The sequence below is a fragment of the Acomys russatus genome, chromosome 28 (assembly GCF_903995435.1).
Source record: "Acomys russatus chromosome 28, mAcoRus1.1, whole genome shotgun sequence".
NCBI lineage: Eukaryota > Metazoa > Chordata > Mammalia > Rodentia > Muridae > Acomys > Acomys russatus.
In genome coordinates this window covers 39193493-39217707 of record NC_067164.1, presented here as the reverse complement: position 1 = coordinate 39217707, position 24215 = coordinate 39193493, and the positions used below count along the sequence as shown (strand labels likewise).

At 47.9% G+C, this 24215-nt stretch overlaps 1 protein-coding gene across 1 annotated transcript in view; it reads right to left on the bottom strand.

Annotated features, from left to right (window-relative positions):
* Nucleotides 1-21478, bottom strand: part of Aff1 (ALF transcription elongation factor 1) — a 123519-nt gene extending 102041 nt beyond the window's left edge. Inside the window, 1 exon segment of the mRNA XM_051170085.1 lies at nucleotides 21175-21478. Coding sequence (XP_051026042.1) covers nucleotides 21175-21191 — 17 coding nt within the window. The 5' untranslated portion in view covers nucleotides 21192-21478.
* Nucleotides 21479-24215: the final 2737 nt, after the last annotated feature.

Genomic DNA, 24215 nt, shown 5'->3' with positions numbered 1-24215 from the left:
CACTCTCAGGACTCTCAACTACCCATCCCTGTTTGCCACAGAAGGCTCAACTTCATTATGATGTATTTAAAATGCCTGAACTTTAGTTTTGTAAACCAGTGCTCACAGAACCTGTCTGTCCAATGAAGGTGAAAACAGGGCTGCAGCAGAGGCTGGGCAGTTAGAAGCACCAAGCACCACCGGCTTAACCAGCTGGAACTCTGGTTCCAAGAAAGCTAACACAGCCAGCCTCCCTAGGCACCCGGTGTGCAAGTGGTGTACAGACACACATGTAGCCAAAACACCTATACACATTAACAAAAATGGAAGTGAAAAACAAATACAGGAGCTGGAGAGATAGATGGCTCGGCAGCTGAGAACATCCAATGCCCTTGCAGAGGACCAAGGTTTGGTTCCCAGCACCCACATGGTGGCCTCACAAGCATCTGGAACTCCAGTTCTAGGACCTCTGTGGGGACATGCTGTACAGCACACGTGTGGGCAAGACACTCACACAAATAGAGCAAAATAAATCTCCAAAACTATGGTTGAACAAGACTACAATGCAAATAAGAACAGCTATAGAGCTGTTTTGGCAGTCTGTAGCTAGAGGTTACAACATGTTTTTATTGTTACGGGAAATGTCAACAGTTTAATTTAACTAAAAAGTTTCTCTGGGAAGAGTTTCCTCCTAAGAGTGCTGCTCTGCCTGCAGTAAACTGAAGAGACGTACAGAAAACACCCCACTGCTTGAGATGGTGTCACCTCAGCTGGCACGGTGGCACCCGCCATTGATTGCTGCACTCGGGAGGCAGAGGCAGGCGGCTCTCCGGAGTTTGAGGCCAGCCATCTACAGAGCTCTGGACCAGGGCTAAAATGATGAAGCTGTCATTATGAAGAAATCTGTCACTTGGCTGAGTACCCCTCAAAGTGACACTTGGGCAGACCGTGCAGCTGGTTCTTGCCAGGAACAACCAGAGCACTGGCCTCGCGTGACTGCACAGCTCTTCTCAACAACAGCCCAGGAAGGAGGAGCTGTATCACACATCTAAGAGAGGCCTCCCTACAGACATGAACTGTGAAGAGACTCATCTGTGGTCACAACTAAGAAAGGGTGTAGGCTACCGGCCTTCAAGTCCTAATATTTTTAAAGACTTACTGCATTGGGTCCTCCACTTTTCATCTTTGGAGAGGCAAGCTAACGATGCTTAGCACTGCATCAGCTATTCGGGCAAGGTACTATGCGTACTTCCGCATTTAGATGTAGAGCCAACCAGCTGCTCTCCTGGGCTACTCACCTCCGCAGAGCTGCCTCCCAGATCTTCTAAACTCCTAAATCTGGTCTTGTTCATCGCCTCTGAGGCCCCAGCCCCATACAGGACTGCAGCTGGGGGCAGGGGGTGGCGGAAGAGGGCAGCAAACATGACTTCCTGCACGGATCTGGGCACCTATTCTCCTAGCTCCTCCGAGCAGGGCTCTAAGAGCTGGGAGGCAGGGGAGCCCAGCTCTGAGCTGGTCCTTGGCACCAGTCTCAGGCTGCATTTGCTGTCACTGTGGACACTTACCTAAACTAGATAGTCACTAGATGCCCTAGGGTCGTCTTATTATCCAAGGAGCTGTTAGAGGACACAGACCCCTCCTGAGGGCGTCGTCTGTAGCACAGCGCTTAGCAGAGTGCCACTTAACCCATCGTGTCCGACTGAAGCGATTACACTGAGACATCATCCACACCACACAGAATTCTCTGTAAGATGACAAACTGTGAATCACTGTCTGATACCTAAAATGGATCTAGCCGGCAAATTGTTCAGCTCACGAAATGACTCAAACTTGGAAGGACACTGACATCACTCCTTCCCAGATGTGCCGGGCGAGCAGCTGAGTGGCGCTGTGTGCCCAGTGAGCGCTGCAACGAAGCTGTCAGTTTACCGCACTCGCTCATCACAAACTGTACAACACAAGGGGCGGGGGATGTTTGGGTAACACTTACAGCAAATACACACTTTTAAATCAACAAATCCAGGATAATTGTTGTATGTTATTTTGCGGGGAGAAAGGGGGTTCTGCATCTTAAGGCACTTGCTGTCTGCATCTTAAGGCACTTGCTGTCAGGCTCAAACCCCACATTTGATCCCCAGAAAGTCACAGGTTGGAGGGAAGACAGACTCCTGTGACTCGTCCTCAGGTTTCAGGTACTGTGACATGTGTGTATCCACAAATATACTAGATAGATAGGTAGATAGGCAGGAGGCAGACAGACAGGCAGGCAGGCAGATAGACAGATGGATGAATAAATAAATAATTCCAAAGCTATGTCTAGGGCTAAAACTTCAACAGAAACTCCAGCAACGCAGGGTCAACACAAAAGAAAATGAACAGTGTGAGAAGTGACAGGGCAACCCCCCCCCCCCCCCCCCCCCAGCTAAGAGCTCTCCCACTTCACTTGTGCTGTAAGTCCCAGAGGCTACACAGCCAGGGTAGCACAGGAACGGACACAGAGCTTGAACAGCTCTCCTGTGAAAGACATTGAATATGACGTGCCTTCCATGTAGACGGAACTGAGCTGCCCCTACCGCTCAGACACCACTCATCGCTCAGATCCAGGAGCCTACCCATAAGGCCTCACACCCCCAGCCAGGAGCCTACCCATAAGGCCTCACACCCCCAGCCAGGAGCCTACCCATAAGGCCTCACCTTAATTGCCACTTCTGAGATTCTGCCTCCTCCCAAAGCCACAATGGCCATTTCAGGCCTGAAACAAGTCCAGCCCTGCCCTGTCTGGACGCCCTGTGCCTGGAACCCGGCTCTCTTTTCACTGGTATCGTACGTCCTACATCTACACACGGCTCACCTCACAGCAGAGGCACCCATTAGCACTTCTCCTCACATCATCTTTTTCAGTTACTACTGAAAATTAGTTTGTCCGGTACCTTCTCTACCTCCTTTAGTTACGGATGCAGGGACAAGTGGACTGCCACTGACCGCTCCATGCTGGGTTGAAAATGGGGTTGCTTTCACTAAAAGCAAGCAAAACACATAGATTTTGAAAGGATGCATTTTTCAAAAGATAATTTTCATAAAAGGCAACGACAAACACGACTCTAAATGTTTACTATAACAGTAAATAATCAGCTACCGAACAGGAACAAGGGAAAAACAAATGCATTCCCAAACTCATCTTGCGTGTCACGAGACTGCTCAACTGTAGCCACTGGGTGAACAGATGAGCATTTTTTTTCTCACAGGAAAATTATTCAAAAGCAAGCTCGTGTTATTTGTTTAAAACTAGCTGTATGGGGCTGGAGAGATGGCTCAGAGGTTAAGAGCACTGACTGCCCTTTCAGAGGTCCTGAGTTCAATTCCCAGCAACCACATGGTGGCTCACAACCATCTATGTGATCTGATGCCCTCTTCTGGCCTGCAGGTGTACATGCGAGCAGAGCACAATATACATAATAAAGAAATAAAAATAGTTTAAAAAAACAAAACAACAACAACAAAAAAACTAGCTGTATAAGCTAGGCACAGTGGCACACACCTATAACGCCAACACTTGGGGAGGCAGAGGCAGGTGGATCTCTGTGAGTACGAGGCCAGCCTGGTCTACAAAGGGGGTGCAGGACAGCCAGGGCTACACAGAGAGACCCTGCCCCGAAAAACAAAACTAGCCCTATAGACTATAAAAATAATAATAAACATACTAACTTTTAAGGGGAGGGGTATTTTTTTGAGACAGGGTCTCTCTATACATTCCTGCCTGGCCTTGAACTAGGAGCTCTAGGAATCTCTCTGCCTTTGGAATGCTGGGATTAAAGGTGCATGACACCATGCCAGGCCTAAATTTTTTTTTTTTTTAAGATATTTCTCACTTAATAGTTACCTCCAGATAATTACAAACACACACCATGGTAAGGAGGTCCCTCCTGTAGAAAAACTTTGAACACACAGCAGTTGCCAATTCAAAGGAGGAGTCCCCCCACCCCACGCAAAAAAAATATGAACTTCTAACACACATTCCAGAAAACCGACTGCATCACATCCAATAAGGAGAACTGTCTGAATGGAAGCCAGCGTACCAGCACAGCCTAGGCCAGCAAGGCTCAGTGCCCAGCCTTGCTACCCCGCAGCAGGAAGCAACAGGAAAAGACTTCCCCTGGGAAAAGAAAGGGAAAGCAACGTCTGTGTGCTGATAGCTGTGAGGGAACAGCGGGGAACAGGAACCCTGCCGTGGATGCACCCGGAAGAAACACTGCGTCTTCACCAGCACACAGATAGACCCACCAAAGCATGGTCCAGCCACTGAACAAACCTCAGCTGCAGCAGCAACACAGAAAGACGTGGCTCCTATTCGCGCACAGAGCTCCATCACGGAGGGACGGGGAACTCAAGGGCCCTCCATCCCCCACACAACACAAACCCTTCTTGTAAAACCAGGGGCCTATTGTATTCTCAACACAGTTAAACAGACTGCTGTCTGCTATGGGTACAACAATACTAAAAAGAAGGCCTTACTGCTTTTTAAATCAGGCTCTGGGCAAAGCACAGGGCACTTAATCTTATCTGTGTATTATACAAAGCAGAGGAACAAAAATCTGAGAACAAATTATCCATAAAGATGCTTTACAGGGATCCTGGGTGCTTCTTTTCTCTGCCTCTCCCTTGTTAATCTAATTACCCACGCCACACTTGTTTTCACAGAAAGTTTGCTGCTGTGAAAACTAGAGGCAGTTTCTATTCCACCGCACTCCAGTCACTTCACGCAGGAAGAACAGGGACGTTGTTGGGGGGGCGGGGGAGGGAGGGAGGGAGAGCTGGAAGTGTGCACTGGTGCTTCGTACAGCCAAGCAACAATTACATGTTTCTAAATATTCTCATTTTCATCATAACCCAGGTCACCTCCTACCACCCGCTGTAATTGGCATCTCCTTAAAGCTAAACAGTGAGCTACTGTTTCTCTGGAGCGGTCTCCCTTCATTTAACCTCTGCTATGTGGTGGTGTGAGCTTTACACAGCTTGCTGGGATTCCTTGGGCTGGATTTTGGCCCAAGCACCAACATTTACATGCAGAATATATCAGCCCTTCTCAAGTACAACCAACAGGCCATTCACTTGCATAAAACAAGGTGTTTATTAATCCCAACAAAGCATCCTACATTTGTCACTGAGAAACCAAAATCTGAAGAAAGCTCCTGACTAGGAGACGTGCACTCTTTAAGAGGATTCTTCAAGAGGCTGTGCCCTTGATAGTGTGTTAACAGCCATGCCTCATCTATCTCAGAAAAACAGAGGCTCATACAGCTGTCGTAAACCAACAAAAACCACACATACAAAATTATCAAGTGCACATGCTATGATTAAAAAGTATGATTATAAAATATTTGTCTTTGAATACAATGGCACCTTGACTATCACACATAACACTTAACTTATTCAAGTGCATAAATAAATTTGTCTATAGTTTCCTGTACTTTAACACACTTAGGCCTCAGAGTGACAAACAGAAAACGCACTTATTTCCAGGAAATATACTTTTTTCTTTAATGTGCTAGACCTAAGGATATAAGATTCTACACCCTGCAGAGACACACAAAGAAAGGAAAGACATGTACTGCCTCACAGTTGGAGCTGGCTACAGTGCTGAGGGATGAAACCCTCAGGAGACTGGGGGACTGCGCTGCGCTGCGCTGCCGCGTACAGACATCTGAACTGGGTCTTGAAAGATGAGCAGAAGTTTCCAGGCAGAGAAGGGGCCCCATGACCCCTGGAGCAAGTGAAGAATTATCATTCGCCAGGGGCTGTTTGTACCTACCTTGGCCCAACCCCCAACTCACATGGCTCACGGACTGAAAGGGGGCCCAGTAATTTGTGGGGATGACAGTGTCTTACAGACACTCCCTGTACTAGGACACTCAACAACCCACCGCAACAACCTGCAGCCCTCTCCAGCCACAAGCCGTGGCCTCAAGTGACTGCACATACAACACTGTCCTGGGAAAGAACAGAGTGCGGACAGGTGGAAGTCAGAATTTCAAAGGAAATAAAGCTAACTGGGGCCTCAGATGATGACACAAAAAACAACCACTGCTATAAAATCCCTTTCCTCCAATGCTAAGCAGCCTCCTCTGGGCTATGAATGGCTCAGAACTGGACTTCACAGGAGACAGTTTTACACAGAGCCTTGCTGCGCAGACCTGGTGCAATTTCCTACTCCAAATGACTTTATGCTTTTTTTTTTCTTTTTAAAGATATAATTATTTTTAGTGTACGGGTGTTTTGCCTTATCTATGTCTCTGCACAATGGGCATGCAGTGCCTGTGAAGGCCAGCAGGGGGTGTCAGATCCCCCTGGAAATAGAGCCATAGATCATTGTTAGCCATCCCAGGTGCTGGGAATCAAAAGTGGGCCCCAGGGAAGAGCAGCCAGTGCTTGTAAAATTCTAAGCATCTCTTCAGCTCGTGATTTCTTTTAAGTTCATTTTAAGACTTTTCATCTTTTAAAAAGTAGGTACCGCTTAGGAAATAATTTCCTCTGGAATATTCTGTCTTGCAGTGAGATTCTTGACTTGAAGAAAAGGCTACAAATCTCCCAGTGTATTTCTATCTCATCTAAACAGCTTCCCCTGGCCCCCTCATCCCTGAAGATGAGCAAGGCAAGGCTGTGTGCGGGGAAGCGAGAGTCAGGCTGGCCTCAGGCCCCAGTGCCTCTCACCATGTGATGGCAGGAGGCCGCTCCCCCACCCCCAGCGCCTCCTGTGCTTACCTGCAGCCAGGAGCAGTGAGTGTTAGAGGAAGTGGGAAGGCGCATGAGGTATAAAACCATCCTAGTCATTGGCTCTGGCTGAGCCTTAAGCAGAAAAATACATTTTATAACATATTAAAATCTTTTACATAGGGCGAGGGGGAGGGCAGCAGAGCCTAAGAAAGCAGATCTGTGATTGAAACTGCAAAGGCCCAGGGAATCCCCCCAATCCTCCTGACCCATGCCTCCGGCAGACCACAGTAGTCTTTGGAAAATATGAAGAATCAAGACAGCCGCCTGCTGTTTAAAAAAAAGTCAGAATTCATGTTCAGAAATGTCTGGGAGGCAGCACCACTAGGTCTGAATTAAACCTCATCTCCAATGGGGAGCAAGTGTCTCATGCTTTGAACGCCTCCTTCCCCCTTGCTGTCTGCCCTTGCCAGTCCTTGGGGAGACCCCTGCTTCCCAGGAGTCAGAGACTCAACTGCTCCCCCGCAGTTGAGAAACGTCCTGTGTGTGTAACGTTCTACTGACGGCGGAGTGAACAAAGGACACAGGTAACAGCATCTGATAACCTGCCTGACAAATTACAACTTGCCCAACTTCAGCTTGCGGCCCTGCTTATCTGGCCCCTGCTTATCTAGAGATGCACTCCCAGATGCTGACTCGAAGGGCACTAAGACGCTCCCACATTTATCTCATCCCGGCCCAAAGCAGAAGGCTCTGAGAACAAGCCCTGAGCTCAAAAATCAAAGAACCAACTTACGCAGAAGGATGACACCAACTGACCCTGCTCCTTCCCTGGGGCTCTGTCTGCCTGCCCACAGCATCAGTAACACAGGCACAGCTAAGTCATCTTGCCGTTCATGCAGTAAGTTAATTCTTTGTTTTGATTTGTTTTTCCGGCACCAAACACTGAACCCACTGCCTTGACCGTGCTGAGAAAGTGCTCCACCACCAAGGTAGGGCTCCAATCCTCCAGTTAGTTTATAATTTGAGAAAAGGCCTCCCAAGTTTTCATGGCTGGGCTCCAAAGCCCAGGCTGGCCTTGAACTCACAATCATTCTACCTCAACCAGGGCCAAGAGGCCCAGCAAATGAATCGGTCTTCAAGTGGCATTTCTGTGTGCATTTTGCTGCTTTAAGTACTAGATAGGGTCGTCTTCACTGGAGATGGGGGGGGGGGGGGGGAGGAGGAGAAAGGCAGAAAGGCTTTGAAGTGAAACTGCTCCTGTTTTCTTTATGAATTCCTAGCTCTAGCTCAGAGGGAATTTTAGTTGTGAAAGTCATGGAAAATAGTTTTACAACTACGCTCACTAAATCCTAAGAGAGTCAAAAATACCAGTAACTTAGGGTTGAAGGAGGAAATGGCTCAGTGGTTAAGAGCACTGGCTACTCTTCCAGGACCCAGGTTTGATTCCAGGCAGCACAAGTGCAGGGGTCTGGCGCTCTCTTCTGTCTCCTCCAGCACCAGGCATTCACATGTGGCACAAAATACAGTCAAAACACTCACACAAAAATATTGTTTTTAATTTCACTACATGTGTTTCTCTAGATTAAAAAATACTAATAAATGAATAAAAACAAAAACTGCACAAGAATTCTTAGTAAAAAAAAAAAAGAAGAAGAAGAAGAAGAAGAAGCTAGGTAAAGAAAATGTACCAACAAATTAAAAATTAAAAAAAGAAAGAAAGAAAAGAAAATGTGTTTCTAAGAGTTCTAAGACCTCAAGAATTCACCCACAGGATCCGCAACCAATAAATAAATAGATGGATAGATGAATGAGGCCTGTTATGAAGAATTTATAAAGTCACACATATTGTTTATATTTATTTTGTTGTCTTTATTTGAAACAGGGACTAACTATATGCAGTTTTGGCTGTTCTCCAAATCCCAGAGATCTGCCAGCCTCTGCCTCCTGAGTGCTGGGATTAAAGGCGTGCAAAGCCACACCTCAGTCATTGTATTGCTTTTTTAAAAACAGAAATAACACCATTCAAGGAAAAAAAAAAAAAAAAAAAAAACAGGAGGTATAGTAGGTTTGCTCATGTTTTAATCCCCTTCCCACATAGATACCAAAAAAACTAAAAAAAAAAAAAGATGGAAATAGTTCTTTGCTCTGTCAAAACATTCCAGTGCATTTTAAGGTTTGTGCCTCTTTGCATATTTTAGGAGGAAAAAAAAAACTATACTTCTAAGCTTTGGTTGATGACATATATGCTAAGACATTTAGGATAAAGTATATGACATAACAATTTAAACAAGTATAAAAACAGGAAATATATTAACAGTCGGTTTCCGTGACCAAGCCGTAAGTTCACGGTAACAGGACTTTCTCCTGTGAGGTCCATTCACAGCCCAAGTGTTTGGAAGTTTTACACGAACCGCTCGGATACGCTTGGGACCGAGGCCACAAGTGAGGCGCCTGCCCCCGCCTGGCCACTCTGCTCATTCATCTCAAGTCTTATCAGAAGGGAGGTTTATCATATTTATAGTGAACCTGTATAGGGAGAGAAAAACAGTAGCCGGGAACTGGCCAATGAGCGTTGGCTAGGCAGGAAGTAGGGTTGCAACTGGCCAATGAGCGCTGGCCAAGCAGGAACTGGGTTGTACGGGCCTGTGTCTGTGATCATGATGGGAGCAGGGTGCTTTCCCTGGCTTGGTTTTGGGAATTGTGCCTGTTTGATAAGGGCCTCTCACTTAGCCCTAGCTAAGAAGCCTCCAGAGCGCAGGGGTCACCATGCTTGTCTTTGCTGTGAGGTACAGCTCTCCGGGGAAGCGAGGAGCCTGAATTCACTTTCCTTCGTTGCCTTAACCCAATCTTATTTATTAAAAATCACGACCCCCCCCCCACTTGGGAATTACATGTTTGTGAGACTTCAGAAAATTAATCCCCTCTGGCTCGTGCCCTATTTCTTCACCTTCTGGTTTAACGCCTCTAAAGCAACCATCAGAATTGCATTTCCTTCTTCATATTTCAAAGGGGTTTCCCTGCATGCCCTAATATATATGCGCGCGCGCACACACACACACACACACACACTACTCACCCAGTGAGCTTGACCTCTAGGAAGGTGTGAAGCCTACAGATAATTATCTGCCTTGTGCCATACCCAATATCTAGCCAACAAAAATCCCTATTTTTAAGCATCACTTCATACAGGCCCTGCCTTTCAAAGTGTCCAAGTTCACCTTTATAAAGTATCCCTAAAAAATTTCTCACCCAAGCCCTGCATGGTGGCGCACACCTATGCTCCCAACACTCAGGGAGGGAGGCAGGTGGATCTCTGCCAGCCTGGTCTACAAAGAGAGTGCAGGACAGCCAGGGCTCTGTTACACAAAGAAACCCTGTCTGGAAAAAAACAAAAAAAGAAAACAGAAAGAAAGAAACAAACCAACAAACAAACAAACTTCCCCCAGGCTGGAAGATGGTTCAGTAAGAACACAAAGATCTGAGTTCAAATCTCCTGCACCCCTGTGAAATGCCACGCGTGGCTGAGTACCTATTACCCTAGCACAGGGAGGGAGGGGAGACGGCTGCTCCTGAGAGCTTGCTGGCAGCCAGCCTAGTTGAAAATGGTAAACAATTCTGCGGGAGACCCTGTCAAGGGAAAAGACAGAGAGCCAGAGGAGGATGGCGGAAGTAAAGAGCGACGCTGCTCACACCGCACTCTGGAGCACTCTTCTGCCTAAAGTCGCATTTAAATCACCAGTGACATTTGATCAGACAGTTGCAGTTTCCTTCATCGCTGGCAAGAGCAGGGGCACATTTCTACTGCCCTCTGGTAAAACTGAGGCTAACAGGACTCCTGTCTCCATGGTGCCTTCTCAACCTCATGTAAACCTACAAGGAACGTGGCAACCCCGATTCAAGCTGTAACGTTCTAAAAAACAGGATGAGGTTTTCCAAATTTGTGAGAAAAGCATCCTATTAAACGGCCACAAGTTTCTTGACAAAGCACTCAAGTTCATATGCAAAGACACACACACACACACAGTAAAGTTCCATGAAAATTCTCCAATCAGGGGTTCAGGGGTTAAGACCAAGTCCTGCTCTAGCGGGAGACCAGGCGTGTGTCCATTCCTGCACCCACTTGGTGACACATGACCGTCTGTACCTGAAGGTCTGACGCCTCTTCTTACCTTCCCGGCATCAGGTACTTAGATGGTGCACATGCAAAATACCCAGAACACATGAAATGCATGAACCTAAAAGTGGTTTGGTTTATAAATTCTCAAAGAATTCTCAGCCATGAGTAGCACTAATGCTCGATCTGTTGCAGACAGACAGACAACCACAGGACAGACTTTGATGGTGGCAAAATGGATACATTAGCCTGATGCGGTGGCACACGCCTTTAATCCCAGCACTCGGGAGGCAGAGGCAGGCGGATCTCTGGCAGTTCAAGGCCAGCCTGGTCAACAAAGCGGTACTGGACAGCCAGGGCTGCACAGAGAAATCCTGTCTTGAAAAACCAAAACAACAGCAAAATAAAAGATTACCTCAAATCTTCTCAGAGACACAATAGTCCCCAACAGATCATTCAGATGACACAAGCCAGGAGAGCAACACCTGTCTTTAGCCTCAGCACTCAGGGGGCCAAGGGGCAGGAGGATGGCAAGTGTAAAGCCAACCTCAGCTACAAAGTGTCTTCAAAAAGAGGAGGAAGAACTGTTACTGGCATCTAGGCACCAGAAACTTTCATCGAAGGGCCAGATTGATGGCTCATCAATTAAAAGCATTGACTGATCCTTTAGGACCCAGGTTCACTTCCCAGAGCCAACACAGTTCTCAGTCTCTCCAGTTCCGGGGATCCAATGCCCTCTTGTGGCCTGTGTAAGCACTGTACACACATGGTGTACAGACATGAGTGCAGACAAAAACATTCATATGCATAAAAAAAAGTTTTTAAAAAGATATTTCATCAATATTTGTAAATTGAGAACTCAGGATACTAAGAATTAATAATAAAACTATTAATGGTATGCACCTTTTAGTCATCTTTCAAACCATGGCAGAGCAATAGATGTTTTTCTTATAACATTTCTCTAAGACAGGTAGGTATGTTGTCTAAAGATAAAGAAAAACCATTATTTTTATAAGCTTATGAGGCATTCACTTTAAAACATAGAATATGCCACAAAAGGTCCGCAATTCACTTGAAAGAGGCAGCAGGGCAGAGGCAGGAGGAGACAGAGTGATGGGCAGGGGCTCTCTAGCCAGAAGATCAAAACTCACTGTTCCTGCTACAGTTTCTTGCGATCACACCACAGGAAGCCACAGAACACTGAGAAAAAGCTACTTGCAACATGTACCTCCTTCTTTCTGAAACACGGAGGCAGAGCCTGTGACATCCTGCTCTTCCAGGCCAACCTCCCTTGATCCTTCTTCATGAGCTGTCACTTCCTTATTGAATATCACGTGATCAACAACAGGGCACCTTTTGTGTCACAAGATGGGAGTCTCTGCTGCGTCACCAATGGGAAGGCTATGCCTGCCCACAGGAACACAGGCCCCACCACTGCCTTCACAGCGGTTAACTCGTAAGACAAAGACTTAAGATGGTAGATGCTTTCAGAGCCAATTAAAAGGACAGAAAGGATGAAATCTGCAGCCACCAGGGACAGCAAGTCCTGGGTCCAAAATCTGTGCCTCACTTGCCGAACTGGAAAAGGCCAAGTCTGAATGGGCTCGATAGTGAGCGAGTTGGACATACACTGCATTAAGTATTTGTACATAAATATAACTTTAAAACTTGCCCTTCAAGCCAGGGCAGTGATGGCGCACACCTTTAATCCCAGCACTCCGGAGGCAGAGGCAGGCGGATCACTGTGAGTTCGAGGCCAGCCTGGTCTACAATGTGAGTCCAGAACAGCCAAGGCTACACAGAGAAACCCTGTCTCAAAAAACCAAAAAACAAACAAATAAACAAAACAAAAACCAAAAAAAAAACCTGTCCTTCAAAAAAAAAAAAAGAAGTCAAATCCTCAGAAGCCTTCCTCCTATGGTCAATTCCATGCCACTTATTAAGGCAATTAAAAATCAAAGTCGGCGAGTGCTGGAGAGGTGGCTCAGCATAATGCAGGCAAGAGTCCATATATACAGAATAAATGACAGGGGAGGGAAAACCAATGAACCATGCAGTTTACATGAGTGAACTTCTACAGAAAAGAAAAGAGTGTACATCTCAATAAAGCTACTTAAAAAAAAAAAAAGGACAGATCATAAAATGTGATGTAACACAGGAAAAATAAGAGCTGAGTGACAGCTGTACCTTACTAAAGCCTTAGTCCCCTAAGAGTACAGGCGCCTGCACTCGGAGCACTGCTTAGGAAAGGGGAACAGGAGAACGGCTCGGTGGCAAAGCTCTTGCCTAGCCTGGCAGAGGCCATGGGCCGGTGGAATGCCACACCTTCAGCAGCATGGGGGAAAATGGGGGACCACAGAACAAATCAAGTTTTATGGTAGCCGTGGAAAAGTTCCGGAAATTATCTAGAGACTACAAATTAAACTCAAAGATAAATGGGTCTGGCAACTGTCACGTCATCCTTAGGCCAACGTGGTGGCTAAGATAAGAATGAAGGCATTTCTAGAAGCAATTCCTTGCCACGGAAGCATGGCAGCAAAGGCTTACATATGCTGGCAACTTACACAATTGTTATGTTTACATAGTTTCTGTTTGTTTCTTAGGTTTTGTGAGACAAGGTTTCTCTGTGTAGCCCTGATTGTCTTGAACTACTTTGTAGACCAGGCTGGCCTTGATCTCACAGAGATCCGCCTGCCTCTGCCTCCAGTGTACTATGTACAGGTTTTGGCTTTGTTTGGGGTTGTTGTTGTTGTTGTTGTTAATGGCGTTAATAAAGACATGGTCTGTGTCTGAAAGGGCAATGGCAGGAACAGAAGACACAGGTTATGAAGGAAAATCAGGAGAACAATTCTCAAAGCATAGTTGGCAACTCAAAGTTACTTGAAAACAAGACGTTAGGGCTTGAGTTAATTCTTAATCCACACATATCCTTTAAAAAAAAAAAACTATTTAAAATCAAGCATATTGTTCCAGTGAGATAAAAGTCTTCCTTTCAGGGGAAAAAAAAAATTAAAACTAAACTAGAATATTGTGGACCCCCTCTTATCAATGTTTTGATAACTCAAAACTACCAGAAGAACCTGTCCATTAGAAATGTCTGTTAGCTAAAGGACCAGAAACAAACATTCCTGCCAAACTGTCAGTTTTTCTAGTTCTATGGGAACTGGCTGGTTAATTTTACAGCACTTTTCCACACACTGACCTCCAGAGTGAGTCAGATAGACCTGCACTTTAAGAGCGAGCGAAGGGGAGGGGGGGGAGGAGGAGGTGCAGCTGTAACTAGGGATCCAGACACACTACCCAGGATGCATGTCTCGCGGGTGACTGCAGTCTGTCGAGGCCACAAAAACATGTGCACCAAATCAAAATTTAATTATACTGCGCAGCGCCCTTGAGCTGTGCTCCACGTTCCACCAACTAATTTTTCTGCCAGGCCAGGCTGGCTCCCTGAAGGAGTGCTCCGAGAACTGAATACACACAGCACCTCCCCTCGTTCGGGGCTTCCTGAACGCTGTTACAGGAAGTGACATGCGCAGTCAGTTTAACACTAACTTCCCAGCGGCGGCCGCTACTTAAGAGTTCCTTACAGATTTATCATGTTCAACAACAGGGTGTACGGATTTGCTTTCGTTCAACACACACAAACAGCTTTCACCTCAAGTTTCATAGCTTGTTCCTAGTCGCCGGCAGGTCCCAGCTGTGCAACTCTTCCGGAGGGCACAACAGCAGCACCTGGGGAGCTGTGGGGGGAGGGGTGCGCGAGAGGGCGGCTCAGCGGCAGGATGGGAGCCCGCAGGAGAACTAAACACAGGTCCCCGAGAAGCTGCGATCCCCGCTAAGTGCCGCGCACGACCAACCGCCGCAGCCTTCCCTCCCTCACTCAGGGAGCAAATGCAGTCGTACATCTGTGACCCAGCACAGTCACAGTACGATCACGGACTGCGGAGGGGTTTGCCAACACACTCTGCTGTTCTCTGTTCTGGGCAGGAGAGAAAAGTGTAGACCTGAGTCAGGTCTTAAATAAAAACTTAAACTACACTGCGTTTGCAAGAAGACTTCACTAACCAGTTCTCGGAGCTGGTATGTGGGGCTCCGGGGCTCAGGGACAGCGGGGTTCCTTCCACCTTGGCTCCACCCAGGACCTGACCAATCAGTAGCTGGGGATGGGGGTGGGGGAGCCAAACTGGTATTAACCAGCATCTTGACGATTCTTGGGTTCAAGAAAGGATGAGGGCCCACACAGCCACTAGCGCTCCAAGCACCCCTCCTTTGAGCAGCAGAAGAGGAAAGAGAGTTGTTGATAGTTTTCAGCTGTGGTCAAACTGGGGCGTGTCCTTTTAAAAGAAAAAGCAGGTAAAAATAAAAATAAAAATAAACAACGCTAATAAACCCACACAAGAAAAGAGGCCTTTAGTGAGGGACAGGCTCTTGGGATCCCATGTCTGCCAGCTAATACCTCTGGGTTAAGCTTTAACTCACAGTGGAGCTAGGACAGAGGAAGTTGGCACGCAGAACGTTTGCATGCTGGGAGACTAGACACTCCTCTCTGTGGACACCGGCAACTGAGCACTCAATATGCAAGTTCATCTTCCTATTTGGTTCCCAAAGATTTTGGACACAAAGTTATATATATAATTTTTTTTTAAGACAGGGTCTCTCTATGTAGCGTTGGCTGTCCTGGATTTGCTTTGTAGACCAGGCTGGCCTCGAACTCATAGCAATCCGCCTGCCTCTGCCTCCTGAGTGCTGGGATTAAAGGCATGCGTTTTTATTTTTCTACTTGAGTCTAAATGTTACTTTTTTTTCTCCTGGAACTCTCTTTACATAGACCAACCATGCTGGCCTGGAGCTAACAGGGCTGTCTGCCTCTGCCTCCAGAGTGCTGTGATTAAAGGCATGCACACCACACATCAGCAAATGATATACTGGTATTTGAGGAGACCATGCACTCCACCTGCTCTGCTATTTTGAGAAAAATCAATGCACTGTTATGTCTACATAAACTGAATGACAACCTGAGACAAAGCTTGATTCCCACTTGAGAGAATAAAAAAGCAGGTGAGCATTTAAAAAGCTAAAGGTTACAGACAGCATTGAAACAACTAACCCTGCAAAGCAGCAGCACCCCAGCTCTAGGCAGCCATGCGGTGGAGCCGAGAAACGTCTTGAACTTTTTCCTAGGAGTACAAACTGTATTTCCATGACACTTTACATTCTGAATTGAAATTTGTGAGCCCTGACACACAAGTGAGTCGGAGTAGTCTGAAAACCAAAAAATCTATATTTATATGCAAACAAAGGCAGCTGGCTTGTACTGGCTCAGGGCTAGGCAGCTACTAAATCCTTTCTACAGCTTTTCAGTGTATGGAAAAAGACAGAAGTGATAGCACCAAGACAGAAATGTCATCTGAGCTCACATCCGTGATAGAGGGCACGTTCCCTCCGATTTTAAAATCTGTTAAGGGCCATTCATTAACTCTCCTTCTCACAAGTGCCGGTCCACGCAGCTGTGGGGTGGCTCGCTGTGGCAGGGAACCACCTCTCCTGGAGATCATTTCCATTAACCCTGCCAAACAACATCCCCAGAAGAAGCCAGCTGACTAAGAAAAAATGACTCACGGCTCCTGCAGTCTTCGTCTTGGAAAGAACTAGACGTGAGTCAGGAAGCTCGCTGGGCTCCCAGGATGAACTGGCGGGCAGTCCCTGGGCACTTGTCTGTGCCTCTCCTCTCAAAGGCACCCCGAGTCAGTCAAGGGGTCACGAAGACCAGTCGGGGGGCAGGGGGTGTCACGTATGGCACATATCCTTCCCCTCTCCAAATCTCTTCCTTGAACTACACCTTCCCAATAATTTATGTTTAATCACAGCCGCTTTGCATTCTGGGTCTTCTTCCAGGTAATCAGTAGCTCCCTAAGAGGGTGTGGGAGGCACAGGGTGGGGCCAAACTGGTTCTGTACCAGTTTAAGGACAGGCCTTTAACAACAGGAACAGTTTTCCCTCGCTAGGAGAGACACTAAACCGGGCTTTGCATCCTCTCAGGGGGAAAAGCTTGACTTTCTTTCTTAGACTTTGAAGCTTAATTAACACTGACCTGTGCTGGCTAGACCCCCTACACCCCTTCGCTGTGTGCAGGGGGCTTCTTTGGGTCTCTGAGGCTCAACCAGCACATGCAATTGTTTCACAAAGAAATAAGTTCAACTAACTGCCCATGCCACCCAGACACCCATCTGTAGTTTGTAGGTGTGGGTCGCGTTGACTCACACAGCACAAGGTCTTTTTCCCTGGCTGGCCTTGAACTTGCAGCTATCCCCCTGCCTCGGGTTCCCACATGTGGGAATTACAGGGTCTATCACCAAGCCCAGAACAAAGCCTGTTCAGAAGTGACTCATTCCTGATGGTAGAAGATTAGGCACAGACTGCATCCTGGAATCCATGGGTGACTTCAATTAAGGAACTGGGGGACCAGGCCAGATGCAGGCCTCCTTTTTATTCTAGCACCGACACTGTTCCTCAGCATACAACAAGCGCTCTGCAGAGGACAAGGTCCACACCCCGCTGAGTTCACTAATAGTTCCATAAGGAACAGCCTCCCCACAGATGGGATTCAGGGGAAACTGTCACTGTGATCTGCAACTATTTCATGTCGACCGGATCATACCCGCTCTCTCAAGGAAGTGTGTTAGGGTGTGTGGTGTTCACGGGTTCTGGGGAAGTCCACACCAGACTGGCAAGCACCACATCCCCTGCTCTATGTGGGGAGCCATGCCAAAATCTGCCATGTCAAAATCTGGCATGGCTCCCCACACCTGCTGTGACTAACTTCCAACTCTGATCCTAAAGAAACCATCGAGTGGTAGTTAACAACTGTCTTCCATGTCTAAGAAACCGACCACTGCCACCCATGGCAGCGCATGGCAGGGCAGGCGAGTAGAACATAATGAGTCCCAGGCCCAAAAAATGAGAGAGAGAGAGAGACAGAGAGAGAGAGAGAGAGAGAGAGAGAGACAGAGAGAGGACAGAGAGAGAGAGAGAGAGGAGAGAGAGAGGAGAGAGAGAGAGAGAGAGACAGAGAGAGAGAGAGCGCATGATGGATCAACCACCAAAGCAAAACTACCATCAGGGTTTGGGAGGAGGAGGAATATATCACCTTGGTTTTACAAGTAACTTCTGAGCCCAGAACCATTCAGCCCCTGGTTCACAACTAACATAGGAACTCCGGGAGAAAGCATCAGCACCCTGCCTTGAGCCACAGAGAGAAGGGAGGGCAAAGCCCATTCCATCAGCATTAAATCAGGAACAGCTGGTTCCTACGCTCACTTTCATTGCTGCAAGAGCCCCATCTAAGTTCCCTCCCACGCACAATGAAACTACCTGGGCTAGGTTTGTTGGTGGACTTAGATTTTTTTGCTGTTACTGTTATGCTTTGTTTTTGGTTTTCCCGACAGGGTTTCTCTGTGTAGCCTTAGGCTGTCCTGGGCTCGATTTGTAGACTAGGCTGGCCTTGAATTCACATCATCCACTTGCCTCTGCCTCCCAGAGTGCTGGGATTAAAGACACACCAGCCACCACACCCGGCGGGTCTTAGATTTTTAATTGTGTGTAAGTGTGTTTGCCTGTATGTGTGTGTGCTAATTGCCTGCCTGATGTCCAAGGAGGCCAGAGGGTCACTGGATCTCCTGGAACTAGAGTCTCAGATGGCTGTGAGGCACGTGTAGGCGCTGGGAACAGAACTCTGCCAGAACAGGTCCTCTGCAGGAGCACCAAGTGCTTTTAACTACTGTGGCTGAACAGTGACCTGTGACTCTCTAAGTACAACAAGCCTGACGATCTAAATTGACTGTCAAAAAGAGCAAGGAAACCATCTACAAGACAGTGCTTTCTGCATCACAAAGAATGCCTCTGTTTCTATTAGTACTTTTCACAGAAAATGTGGCCTGGGTTTGGTGGTTCCCTGAAATCCAAAAGTATGTTGAGTCCTCCTCACACCTTCTCTCTGAATCTCCGAGATTATCCTACTCTAGCACAGAGCACACCGTCTTCACAAGCTTTGAGTACTCCAGGTGCAGCTGAGGGTGTTTACAACCTGGTACATACTCATCGAGCAGGCTAAAAAAAACCACGCCGATGGCCTTGCGGTTTTGTGTCTAGTTCCAGAGCATGTGCCAGGTAGAGACCAGAGACCAGTGGTGCGCTGGGCAGCCACACTGATGACTTAGATTGGACACGTCACAGGCGAGCAAACTTAGCAGAACTCGCTTGTTTGTGTACTCTCACACCGGAGGTTTTGCAGCTGGCTCTACAGAGGGAACAGTAAGCAGGAAATGCAACACTGTAGCAGCTACGCAGCCCCTGGGGGTCCCGCACGTTGCACCCGTGTGACCTTGGGCAAGAAATACCCTGGCTAGGCCTCACTTTCCTTAACTAGCAGACAATAAAGCACTTATCTCTTTAGGTGACCAAGAAGGGAATCCAATTACAGCAGCCTAATGCTGTGTCTGGCACACACGGTCCCCAATTTATCTCATTTTACCTCTGACGCTAGGGTAAGGGCTCAGACCCTGGGACAAGGGAACTGAGGTTCAGATCCCCACACTCTGCCAGTGTTAACTATTCTGTAGAAGGCCTTGCCCCAGGTTGTGTGCCACGGGCTCCTGAGGCAGTGTGATAAGTAGTGGCATCTCAGGATAATGTCTTAAATACATAATTATGTAAGAATACAAAGGAAACAAATTATGTAGAAGAGTATTTACCAAATTATATCGCTAACAAAGTAATGGCATAATATCATCTGTTTCTTTCTTTCTTTGAGAAGATTGGGTTCCCTGTGGGTTGTTTTGTTTTGTTTTATTTTTTATTTTTTGGCTGTTATGGACTCACCTTGTAGACCAGGGCTGGCATCAAATTCATAGTGATCCAGACTCACTCTGTAGACCAGGCTTTTCTAGAACTCAAGAGATCCGCCTGCCCCTGCCTACCCAATGGTGAGATTAAAGGCGGGCTCCACGATGCCTGGTTAAAATTGCATATTTTCATTACTAGCCCAAGAAGATAAATAGTTCCTTAACTTCAAACAAGTGGTAAAACTTGGGAGATTGGGGACACCTGCAGTCACTGTAATGTCATTATGAAAATCTACAGTTTCTGTTTGTGCTAGGAGCTGGAGGATGGGGATTTGTAGGGGTTTGGGCTATATTCCGTTTGAAGAAATATTAGCATTTAGCAAACGATTTTAAAGATGCAACTTCTGCTCCCCTACTCCTTCGCTCCATTAGGATCCCCTTCCTTGGAACACGCAATAAAGACAAAGGCAGAAATTAAGCCGAGTTGAGAGGATTAAACTTGTTTTTAAAGTAGGAAGCGCTCAGGAGGTTTTCTATTTGGAGACCTTCCTTCCTAGAACGTTTTATCTCTCAGGAAAATTCAAGTCTTATCTACCCAGCCTCTAACGTTTAGGCATCTACCACTCTCGATGATTTTCAGACCCAAAATTAGTTCAGCCCCGCTTCCAGATCCGTCTCCAAATCACCAGCCTACGTCGAGTATTAGATTGAAGAGCTTTTCGAAAATTGAGAGAACCTATGCAGCCACTGGACTTTCTGGCAAAAAAAAGTTTTTAAAAGTTACGCCTCATCCGTTTTCCCTGACCACCAACCGCTCGCTGTCAAGACTGGAACGGAATGGCACCCAACAGCCTGAATCTTGGGCAATCAGCGGTGCGCGGTCAAGTTTTAAGGTTCTTTTCAAAACTTGCCAACCCGGGAGGAGAAAGCAGGACTTGGTCCTTGCGGTACAGGGCGCTCCTCTGACAGCAACTGCGGGTCATTAGCCACGCTCCCCTTCACCGAGCGGGCGCGTTCCGGCCTCTGCCTGCTCAGCAGATTCACTCTAGCTGTGCCGTTTTATGTGGAACGGTACATTCTAGCAAGAAAATCTTCATTACTCACCAGGCAAATTCTCCCCCACCCTGTCCTGGGTGAATTCTATTTTCCATTAAGTGCACTTCCAAATTTCTTCTGAAGACACCAATGCAATCGGGCAACGAGGAGAGCCAATGGGGAGTGCAATGAAACGGGGAGTCTATGAAAACCCAGGCTCCGGCAGACGAGCGAAACCAACTTCACTTCGCGAAAAATAACAGTTCTTTGGGGCAGGAGCGGGATCTTTAACTTTACTCTTAACTTTCCGGGCGGTCCCTCGGTCACCCCGGAGCAGAAACTGTTTTCTGCCTGACACTCGCGGGTGAGATAGCAGTGACCCAGCGTCTTCCTGCGGTCCCCGCCCCGGCGCCCCGACACCCCCCACCCGTGCCACCCGAGCTCCAGCCCCCGCGGCCGCTCACGGGTCCCGCAAGCGCCCCGCGCTCGCCTCACCTGGAGTGGGCTGCCATGGCTCGGCTCACACAGCCCGGCGTCCGGAGTCCATCAGCGCCCTCCGCCCGGGGGCCCCTCCGCCCGCGCCGCGCTCAGCATCAGCCACAGCCGTCGGCGACGCTGCCCGGCGGACGCCCCAGCCCAGTGGACGCTCCGCTCCCGGCCGCTGCGTCCTCAGCGCCGCCTCCGCCCCCTGGAGCCTCGGCTCGCGCCGAGCCTGACGGACATCCGGGCACCGGGGGCCGCCGGGCGAGCCGCACCTCACTCGAGCCCGGGGACCGGCGCTGCCCACCGCCCCGGGGCACTGTCGGGTCACAGAAGACCACGGGGCGCGTCCCCGCCGCCCGCCGCCGGCTCTCCGCTCCCAGTCCGCCCGCCCTTCGAGGGCGAAGTGCACGGCCCTCGGCTCCCCTCGAGGTGCCCGAGCTCGCCGGGACCCCCCCACGGGCGCTGCGGTGGTACGGCCCGCCTCCTTTTAAGGGCAGCGCTGTGGGCTGGCGCAGCCTCCAGCCCGGCCGTGTGCAAACCCTTGCTGCGGGGACTCCAGTGCTGGGGCTGGTACCTCGGGGTCCTGGAGGTGCGGGGTGGTGCGGGGAGCCGGAGCTGCCGGACTTTCACCCCCACCCTCCCTCCACTAGCTGATTCTGGCCGCCGCTGCGGGGCTTGCCATTGGAAACCTCGGGGATCCGCAAGCTACACTTAACTTTGCTTTCAGTTTTGAGTCCAGCGCTCAGGAACAAGTGTTTATACAACTACTTCCCTCTTAGGGCAACAAGCGGATTACACAGAAAACAACCATTCAGGGACGTTTCCTAATAAATTAAAAGAATTGCTTCCCCCTTTCCTCCACCACCCCCCCCCCCGCCACAAAAAGCAAAAACAAAAACACACGATGCAAACCAGGAATTCCGTAAACGAATCGAAACAATCGAAAGTCGCGTCCAACTCAGACATCAGGAAAGACGCCAAGCTTTGCCTGGGAAGCGGCTAAGAATACGAAGCATCCCCGACGACAAAACAACGCTTTTACCCGACGCACTCCCAGTTCGACGGGGACTCACCGAGGTATAGGAACTAGCTCTTGTCACCGACAGCCCTGTTCCTAAAGACTGCAAGATCCCTCGCCAACACTACACTGGAAGGTTTTTCTAGACTTCGGGATTCCCCCCTCAGGTCAGAACCACTTACAGAATAGTACTAGACAATGCTTGTTTGTCTTTCACTAAGCTGGCCTTTATTAGCTTTGATGGTGGGGACGACTGGCGCCTTCGCAGGAATCCAGGCTGTGGCAGCAAACGAGGCCAGTGGCCAGCCACGGCTTTCCCCCACCACCACACACTTTAGTGGTTTGGAGAACTCATGTTCTTTAGGAATGCCTTTAATGAAGTAATGAGTCCTTTCATTAAATCTTGACTCTTAAGTGCGGTTTGTTTTATTTTTCTCTCTCTCCTCCTCCTCCTCCTCCTCCTCCCCTTCCATGGTCTTTGTGACAAAGTGGAACATGCACACGAAGCACTGTTGTGGTGCGAAGGTGAGATGCAACCTGAACTAGCTGTTTTTTCTCCAGAACTGCCATGTTTCCTTGAAAGAACAAGTCACAGGCTCCTGACTTGGGCAAGTCTTCCTCCAAGGAAAACAACTTCTAGTGCTTATTGAAAAGATAAAGTTTAAGCTTCCAAGCATATGAGGAAGCTTAACAAATGCCACTGGGAGACCTTTTACCATACTCAAAAAGACTGGCAGACCGCGGTGACAGTGATGACTGATTCAAAGACCTGCATCACTTGGGAAGTGAGAGGTTCTAAATGACAATACATGCTAGCACAAAGTCGCACATGAGTGGCTGGAGGAGAGATGGCTCAGCCGCTCTTCCGGACGACCCATGGATGGATTTTCACCATCCACACTGTAGCTCTTAACTCCAATCCCAAGGGATCCGAAGGCCTCTTTAGACCTTTGCCAGCATCAGACAACATGTGGCATACAGACACACAGGCAGGCAAAGCACCATTCAGACCAAAAAAATAAATAAATAAATAAAAACTTAGGAAATGCTAGTTGAGTAGGTGAAAGATCCACTTGAAAGTTTGTGAAAGATGATAGGCTACACAAAGAAACCTGGTTTTTTGCAAATAAATAAACAAACAAACAACACAGATACACAATCTGACTCCTTTTCAGAAATACATAGTAGTTATATGAAAACGCTGAAACCATTTTATAAAGGACCTGTACACCAACTAGAGAAAACATCATTCAAAATCTCCCTTTGGAGCCGGGTGTGGTGGAGCACGCCTTTAATCCCAGCGCTTGGGAGGCAGAGGCAAGTAGATCTCTGTGAGTTCAAGGCCAGCCTGGTCTACAGAGGGAGTCCAGGACAGTCAGGGCTGTCACACAGAGAAACCCTATCTCAAAAAGCAAACAAGCAAACAAACAAAAAAAACCTCCTTTTGGGACGGGCTATAAATGTCGTTAGTATTAAACCTAGAAGAAAGGTCTATCTGGGGAAACTAGCATTTAAATACCTTCCCTTCTGCATGGAGTTACTCCTAGTTTTTATCTTGCAGGGTTGTTCTAAAAGAAAATTGTGGGGGACAAATATAAGTTGGACACAGTAGGATAAACTTGCAAGCTAGCAGCAGTCAGGAGGCAGGGAAAGGCTGGCCTGGCAGATTTCCCGAGTGGAAGATCTGTGAGACTCTGACTAAAACAGGTTTTTTTACATTTCTTTTTGGGATGGGTGCACGCCTTGGCAGAGCTTGTCTACGCCAAGGCCCTGTGTTTGATCCCCATACCACAAAGTAAAGGAAAAAAAGAGTGATTGCAGGCATGCTCAACTGATAGTTGTTAACACAATTAAGTATATGACCATGAAAACACACACAGCATGAATCTGCCCACAGAGCTGGGACAGGATGAAGCCGACCTGATGATCTCTCAGATCTGAGTGGTTTCTAACGGAAGTCAGCTGATCTGAAGTGGAGGGGATATCTCTAGTGGTCCTAAAGCAGGAGAAGACAGCCTGTGAGGCTGTGATCGAG